Source organism: Oreochromis aureus, linkage group 2, assembly GCF_013358895.1.
Source record: "Oreochromis aureus strain Israel breed Guangdong linkage group 2, ZZ_aureus, whole genome shotgun sequence".
NCBI classification, from domain to species: Eukaryota; Metazoa; Chordata; class Actinopteri; order Cichliformes; family Cichlidae; genus Oreochromis; species Oreochromis aureus.
Window position 1 is genome coordinate 8,858,488 of NC_052943.1, and position 9,034 is coordinate 8,867,521.

The window sequence follows — 9,034 nt, forward strand, 5'->3', positions numbered from 1 at the left end:
GTTAGAAATGGAAATACAAGCAGGATAGAAAGAAAGCATATTTTATTTGACAAATCAATTTGCGTTTGGTGGAACACTTTTAATATCAGTGTTGTCTACGCCTGCAGCGACACACTGCAGCAGGGTCTAACAGACTGACTCAGATGTCAACAACACTTCATCACACTGAAACACAATATTGCAATTTCTAGACATTTCAGAATACATTTATTATAACTGTCAGACACACTAGAAAGTCGACACCTTGTCGCACGGGTGAACTCTGCATTGCGCTGCCTGTTCCCCAAACAGTTTTAAACGAAACCTCTTATTTGTCCTTGTTTTGAGCCATTTCTGCATTTTCCTGTAATCTGATGAATCCTTTGTTGGATTTAAGTGTCCCAAGTTTATGTTAGTCTGAGGTATATGATGTGCAGACCCGTCCTGAGGCTGTATCTGGATCTTGTGCTCCTTTTTGAGCCAACTGTGAGTAACTGAAAGTTAAACGCGCTCACTATAAGCTGCCATTGCTACAGTGGTGAGAAAACACTGGGCTTTGGCTGGCTACAGCAAATCCTACCCTTTCTCGCGGGTATTCACTTACAGAAGGAGTGAGCTATAGTCAAATATGCAGCCGCTTCAGCTAATACTGAGTATTAAGAATAACATTGTTGATTACAGGACATCCAAAGATCTGCTGTGATGACTGCTGATTTCTTCTTACGCAAATAACAGGAAGTAATGTGTAAGCCCATTCTGACATGTGACCGGCTGTGGAAAATAATTATCTTTAAGATGTAATTGAACAAATAAATTTCAAAGAAGCACAATAAATGAAAAAAGAGCAGTGGACCATGAGTGATGTAACACCTTCCATCTTCTCTGCCCTATCAGTGTGGGTGATTAAAATACTGAAAGCTCCACTGCACAGTCAATACACACACCTTTTCCCCCCTCTCTCGTTCTCTGTCTATAAGATCTCTTGATATTTGAGCTTTAATAGTTTTTCAACATTTGCCACACAACCTGTTTTCTTTCTTTCTTTCTTTTTCTTTTTTTTGGAAAAGGAGACCTCTGCACAACTTCAATCTGCTTTTTCTGAAAAAATAACTTCACTGCAGTCTTTTCTTTTCCATTCACTCCAAAGCAGCAGAACAGATTAACTATGGCACGTTCCCAAACCACACGGACATGGTACTGGACACATTTAATAAAAACTAAAGGAAATTAGATTACACTTCCTTTGTGTGTGTGTGTGTGTGCATGTGCTGGGGTTTCTCACGTCCCTCAAGGCTGATAAGATGTCCAATTATTTGGTAATTTAGTTCAAAGGAGCAGGAGACAGTCCGATCTGCTTGAGTAAGCAGGCAAAATATAGCACTGTACATCACGGCAACTCTTTGAAGCCCTTTCCCTTATGCCCTTATGACTGGTTCACTAGTCATATAGACACACTGGTGTTTTTTATTCAACAAAATTAGCTCTTGGATACAGTATTGTGCTTTAACCAAGGCATATGCACTATATAGAGAGTACAAAAAGAGAATAGAAGGTATCAGTCTCTGCAGGAATGGCTGTGGGGTTGCTGTGGTTCAGGGCTGGGGACTACAACTAGATGAAGCGGCGACGGCTTAAGCAAGGGCAAAAGCTTGGCCTGAGGATGAGGGGGGGAGGGTGAATTTGGGGTTGAAGGGGAAGGCTGCAGGTTCGATCTGCAGAGAAGGTATGAAGAGTCAGAGCAGCGGCCAGGTACTGTTCACAGGATAAAAGCTGGAGGCTGTAAAGAGAGATGGAAGGGCACAACATCTACAGTACATCTACTGGTTCAGAAGCCATCAGAGAGAGAGAAAGACAGGATGGCTGGAGGCTGGAGGCTGGAGGGGGGTTTCTTGGATACAGGGTGAGGGGACCGGGGAAACAAAGCCGATAGTCTCACTCACGGTAGAACACATATTCAGTGTAGCTGGTCCAGATCTTGTCGTCCGTCTGCTCGTGGGCAAAGGCGCAGGTTCCTGTGGAATTGCAGGCCACCATGTGAAAGCCTGCATCTGCCAGCTTGTCAAAAGCCTGCTCCAGGAAGGTGAACTTGAGATAGTAGCGGGATGTATAGCGCTCAGGGGGGCGGTCCGGGTCCCGGCTCTCGTTCAGCGTTTCCCCAAACACCTCTTTAGCCAGGGAGGTCTTCCCGCACACCATGATCCGTGCCACTCGGCGAAATTTGGCATCCGTGTGGCTGTCGCGCCCCAAGGTGTAGGAGCCTCGGTAGCCAATAGTGATGAACCCAGAACGTTTGCCATCCATGGCGCCGGGCACCAGGCTGGCACAGGCAGCAGCAGCAGCACCCAGAGAGCCGAGGTTACGGGAGGTGTCAGTCCCAGGTGAGGAGTCCTCTGTGTCACTAGGACATCCCTCATCACCAAGGGAGTTCTGTTTGCTGATTTTGGGTGCCAGAAGCTTGACGAGCTCTGGCAGGTTGAAGAACTCAGCCTCTCTCTGCAAACGACCACGCTCTGGGAAGTGGTCTGGAAGGACCAGCTGCTGGTCGCGCATGTAGTCCAGGATGTAACGAAACAGGAAACCATCACGGTCTACAAAGAAGCGCCCCTTTGTGTCCCTGGCCAGTCCTTTGGCTGACTTTTGAGTAAACATCTCCCACAGCAGAGAGTCTGGCACGCTTGTGAGTGTAGAGTAGCGGGTTATGTACACCTGCCCACCGACATTGAGCTCTATGATCTCTGGGAAGGGTATCTCCTCTGCAGATATGCCACTATCTGGCAAAGCCATGTTCCACTCCTGCCACGCTCGTCCACTTAGATGCAACTTTGAAAAACTTGTTTTAGTTAAAGTTCAAATCGGGGAGCACTGGAACTGTTTCCAAGCCTTTCACGGTCAATGGTGTGTGCTGCTTGGCTGCCAGATTTCAGGTCCTGTGCTATTGGAGCGCTGCACTATTTGTCAGCGCATAAAAATAAGAAAAAAGCTCGCATAAAAGCTTTAATCTGCCACACTGCTTCTAATCTAACTACAGCTTTTTCATTTACTTACTAAAACATAGCGCAGTGATTCAGGAAGCGGCGACCGGAGCCGTAATGTCCATGTCCTTTACGCGCAGGTAGACGTGTAGCTTGAGCATGAAATTCTGCTTTCCGTACCAGCTCTCTGGTTAGGAAATGCACCATTTGCACAACTACTCATTACGACTTCTCTTGCTCTAATCTCGGTCGGGTGTCCTGGCGCAAACAGGATCAGGTGGCCCAACTTCAATAATGCGTTTTATAGTAGTCCGGGTCTAAAGGTTCTATTGTTGTTAAAATCCACGCGACGAAGACGAAGTTCCAAATGTAGTGAGAGGCTAATACAGTAAATAAAAAGATCTCATTCGTCTCCATCCCTTTACGCGCGCTGGTTAGCTGCTCAGACTCTCCGCTCCGGTGTCGTCTCGTGCCAAACTGTAACTTAACTGCATCGTAACGGTGGACACGGCGTTTATCTCTTACGGTTAACCACGCCCCACGGTGACGCGCCTCTGCCGTGATTCAGCTCAAAAACACCCAGTCTTCCAAGAACAAGCCGACAGCACCTTTCCGTGATTCTCCCAGTGGAGTCGCGGTTATGAATGTGCGATTTGACTCCAAGTTGTCCTGTAATGGTCTATTAATGGGTCGGTTTTTATCAGTGAGCTAGACCTGACTAAACAGCCATCTAAACGCCAAACTGCACCACTGTCCGAACCTAATATTTGCCAGGGTCACATTCAAACCCTCCCGCTTTCTTAGAAAATTCTTATATTGTTTGATGCCATAATTTTTGGCACCGCTCGCAGTGATCAGTGTGGTCACTTTGCGCGAGAAGGATGGGATAACAGCGACATCTAGTGAGCACTCTAAAGGAAACAGTTTCCCTAAACACCAATAACAACTTTTAAATTCTAGTTATAAAGATATAAAGAGTTGTTATTGGAGACAGTGCGCTGTAGTCTAAATACCTTTTCACTCAGAAATCTGCACATTTGAACCTCGCTGTGCACAATGATTTACAAGCACAGTTTGGCTCACTGCTGCTCTTCTGCAAGGTGGAAAGCTTCTCTGTGCTCAGCTGAGATCTGAGTTATTGTGATGCGACCATGCAGCTTGCACGGCTATGAAACTGAAACTAGAACCCACCAGCAGCCCATATCACACAGGGTTTTACTAAAGTAAGACACAGAGTGCATGGTCACAAATAGATGTGGTATTTACTGAATCATCTATTTTATTGTGTAAAGGCATGCATCTATACAATATCACAAGTGCATTTTGCACGTTTTAAAACTCCCAGGAGGATATCTTAAATATATATGTATATATATATATATGTATATATATATACATATTTACTAATTGGCCAATTCATTAGGTACATATGTTTAACTTCTGAGTATTTCAGATCTGCTGGGATTGTCCCACACATCCGACTCTAGTGTTTACAGATGATGGTCCAAAAATGAGATAGTATCCAGCTGTTCCCTGTGTGAGAATGCCTTGTTGAGGCCAGATGTCAGAGGGAATATCTAGACTGTTTTGAGCTGATAGAAAACCAAAAGTAGCTCCTCCGCATACAGTGCTGCAACCAACCTATGCGGAAGAGCATCTCTGAACACAGAACATGTGCACCGCACTGAGTGCCACCTCTGTCAGTTAAGAACAGGAAATTTGAGGCTAGAGTTTGTTCATCAGAATTGGACAACAGAAGACTTGCTTGCTCTGATGAATCTCGAATTTTGCAAACTCAGATGGAAGGGTCAGAATTTGGTGTAAACAACATGAAAATATGAATCCATACTGACTTGCATCAATGTTTAAGGCTGCTGCTGGTGGTGGTGGTGGGGTAATGGTGTGAGGGATGTTTCCCTGCACACTGCTGATGTCTATCCCTTTGTGACCAGAGTGTACCGCTCTTCTGATGGCTGCTTCTAGCAGAATAACACACCATATTAAAAAGCCCAGATCAACCTTTCCTTTTATTGAACCAGTGAGAAAATGCTGCATTCAAATAGTTGACCCTTAACTTTCTGGCATGTTGAAATTATCCCACTGCACTGATTAGACTGTTATGGGGCTTCATCATCATTAAAGTCACGTAGAAAAAAAATGTCATCTGAAATTATAATTGCACTTCCCAGCTTTTAAAAATATTTCTTTCTGAGTAATCACCAAAGTCTAAAGACGCCAGTAGGTAGCACAGACTCGTGTAGTCAACAGGCTACCTAATCTCTCGCCCTGTCTTTTCAATTTCAGCTGTGTCCACCACACAGACCCTTCACTGACAAATAAGCAGGCCAATTTTGCCTCTTTCCAAGCAATCTGGCAGTAATTTCCCCGAGGGCCTTTGGTCTCCAGCTGGCTTTCTGCGCAGCAGCCTCACGCGACAGTCTGGATTGGACGACTCCGGTTATGTGGGCCACCACAGGATCTGGAGGTAATGTGGCAGTGCTGTCTGCCAATGAAATGAGTTGATGAAGCGGTCCCGGCTCCATTTGCTGTTCATCTTCACTGAAATATGCAACAGCAATATGCTGCCTAACACCAGAGTCCTGTGGAGTCCAGACTAAATTATATCCAACATAAAACGCTCCAGTGCAGAACCACATCTAAATATTTGGAGTTATTAACTCCTACTGAACCATGCCAGTGACTGAAAATGACTCTGTTAATATACATACAGTATTTGTGCATGAATCAAAACCTTTTCCCCCTCTTCCTTTTACTGCCCATTTCATCATTCCAATCACATCTATGCAACAGACATCTACACTGATCCTGAAAACTAGGAACAAAAATGACTACATCAAATAAATTAGTTTGACCTTCTGCAACGGTTGGATTATCTGTGTACGTCTGTCAATTCTCATAACACTGATGGCTGTCTGAGGCTGTTAGGTGTACTCTGCGTGTGTTTGATGCTCCGCTGATTTAAAATGGGCAGAGAAGTGGCTCGCACACCCGTGGGAGAGAGAGACAGAGGTTTAGCGTACTTAGGCAGGAAATGGGGAAATGTGCTTACTGTTGCTCAAAATGTACGAATTCAGAACAAAAAAAAAAACAACCAACCCGGCGGACTCCTCGTGCTGAAATGGCAGACGATGTGATGCCGTGACAAAAGAACGGTTAACTCAGGGAGGATTTGTCTGCATATTGATCTCTGCATCCTCAGCAGTTTCTGCTGACAGTGAGTGATTTATGAGATATTTTGTGGATTTCACCAAAATGGTCAAGCTGTTGCATCCATTTCGCTTAGGTGTTTGTGGAGGCGGCGTAAACCCATTTGCATAGCTCATTTCCCTCACTAAGAAGCATCATATATCCTTCACGACAGGGGATATGTGGTCAACACACGTCACAGAGATTTTAGTTACATTTTTGCATATTATGTATTAATAAACTTTATTGTTCAGCTGAGCAAGTAAATCGTCTGTGGTCCTCCATAAAGCCTGAAGATGCTTTTGTTTGCTTAATAATGAGACCATTGAATAATGACTCAGGGCTGACAGCAATCACTGATAGCTACACAACACTATAATTCAATCAAAGTAGATATTTAATCAGGAAAGTCAACTCCCTTCAGCCTCCCTCGCACAACCTTCCCAAACTTTTTTTATTGAATCAGTTTGTTCCTGAGTCACTCCTTTTCCCCCTTTTGGTGGATGGTTTAGTGATTTTTTTTTTTAAATGAGGCGGTTTCCCTGTTCTCTCCCAAAACAAATTAAATCTTCTCAATTAAATATAAATGTCTTTGATGAATGTGGTTCAACATTCACAACTATTCATTACAGATCTTCCCCTTCCCAAATCCTCCTAATTCTGACTTTACAAATGTAAAAAAAAAAAAAAGAAAACAGAAAAGGAGAAGAGATATAATCCTCTGATATAGTTGGATCTATAAAGACATTCACAGACATATACATTCAGCAACCAGGAGAATAAGGGGTACCTGCAGAAGAATAGGTGTATCTATTCTGTTGCTTGCTGGCCAAACTGCTTCGAGCAACAGTAACTCCAATAACCACTCATTACAGCTAAGGTATGCAGAAGAGCATCTATGAATCTACAACACGTAGAACCTTGAAGCAGGTGAGTTGCAGCAGTAGAAGACAACACCAGGTGCCATTCCTGTCAGCTAAACAAAAAACAAACCTACAGATCAAATGTGCTCACCAAAATCGGACAACAGAAGATTTGAAAAAACATTCTCTTGTCTGATAGTAGGGTCAGAATTTGGCAGCATCACAACAGCATGAATCCATCATGCTTTGCATCAAAGGTTGTGGTGTAATGGTGTGATGGATATTTTTCGCACACTTTGGGCTCTTAGTACTAGCTGAACATCAATTAAATGCCACGCCTGCCTGAGTACTCTTGCTGACCAGGTCCATCCCTTTGTGACCACAGTGTACCCATCATCTGATGGCTACTTTCAGCAGGTTAACCATGTCACAAAACTCAAATCATCTCAAACTGGTTTCTTGTACACAACAATGACTTCAATATAGTCGAATGCCCTCCACAGTCACCAAATTAATCCAACAGAGCTCATATGACATGTGGTGGAACAGGAGATTCACATCAGTCATGGACAAATGTGCAGCAATTGATGCTATCATGCTAATATGGACCAAGGTATTGAGGAATCTATGCCAAAAAGAATTAAGACAACTTTAAATGTAATAAGGGATTTAATTCAGTGCAAGCAATGTGTACCTAATAAAGTGGCCAGTGACTGCATGTGGTGTTTGATCTGTTTGATCCAGAGAGAAGGGGTTCTTCTTTTCATCAGTCCTGCTTTCAGGTAGATCTGCAAGCAACTTGCAAACAATATACCCTATTGGGAGCACCACAATGGGAAAAGCAACAATGTAATGAAATTAATGGTGGGTGAATTCAGTGTTGCCGTTTTGGTTTCAAGGCCTCGCTGTTGTGCACATAGGCTCACTGTTAAACCTTTTATTTCTATTATGACAAGAAAGCTTCTTTGAAAAATTAGACTATTACAGTCTGTCTAACTTTCAGGCGGTTATAATAACAGCAAATTGCTGTAATAACAAAACTGCACTAGGATCATTAGTTTTGTTTTGTTCTTTTAATTTCAGCGCACAAAACCTCTTTTGTGACCCACGCATGATGTGGATATAAGCAGACTGTTAGGCGATGAGTTCCTAAAATAAGTTAAAATGCACTTCTGTGGTTCTATCCTGCTGGGGAAGACTATTTCAGATTCACCTCATGTTTGAGGATTGTGCAACTGTGCCGGGTAGTTTTCCCCACACTGTTGTCGCAGCCTTGCACAAAGCCAACAAGGCTATGATCGCTCTTTGAAGCACTTGAAGTATCTCAGCTTGTACTGTATGTATCAGATCTACTTGCCAAGTTAAAGAGGCTCTTGAAGCTTCAGGATCCAAACGTAGTAGTTAAAACAAAAAAACTCCAAATAAAGCAGCTTGGCCAAAGGGAGTTCGGGTTTCTCTTCAGCTACTCTGTGCTGACGCAAGTGGAAAAATATACATTCTGGGAGAGTGCAGCGCTGCTCGGCCTTCTCACACTAAATCCTACATTTAAGCGCAATTATGTGGGATGACGAGCTCGTGAAGCAGAGAAAGTTTGAATTCTCTTTAGCAATCAACCTCTAGACCGGAGTTGCTGAAGCTTACTGCCATATTTCATCATCTATCAACGCCTGATGGTTGTACAATCACTGAATCACTGAAAATGCACTCTGTAAATGAAACTGATAAAGAGACAGCTACAACTACAGATAATCATTAGGTCCTCTAAAGACATACGCTGATGCAAACTGTGGATAAATAGCGAGTTATAACTCCAATCCTTCATGTACTCCTGGCAGCAAGTTGAGTTTTAAAACCTTAATGAGAAACGAGGATCCAAGACGCAGATTAGGTGAAGCGCTGATGTGGAAAATAAGGAAAAGCCAAACTGATTTACTGGTAATACAGTAGCTGTGTGTAAATTTCCCTGTTAGCTTTTAACATTTCCTTCTTGTTAGACAGAAAGGACAAAAAGGG

The 9,034-nt window shown here is 43.3% G+C and overlaps 1 protein-coding gene across 1 annotated transcript; it reads right to left on the reverse strand.

The window, feature by feature from the left end:
• Positions 1 to 1,861: 1,861 nt before the first annotated feature.
• LOC120432767 (BTB/POZ domain-containing protein KCTD12-like) lies at positions 1,862 to 3,753 on the reverse strand. Its single transcript, XM_039616869.1, has one exon. It carries the CDS (start codon positions 2,761 to 2,763, stop codon positions 1,912 to 1,914), a length of 852 nt encoding a protein of 283 aa, XP_039472803.1. The 5' UTR covers positions 2,764 to 3,753; the 3' UTR covers positions 1,862 to 1,911.
• Positions 3,754 to 9,034: the final 5,281 nt, after the last annotated feature.

What these genes read in the sequence shown, in the direction of transcription:
- LOC120432767 (XM_039616869.1), bottom strand. Translation starts at nt 2,763, where the DNA reads ATGGCTTTGCCAGATAGTGGCATATCTGCAGAGGAGATACCCTTCCCA.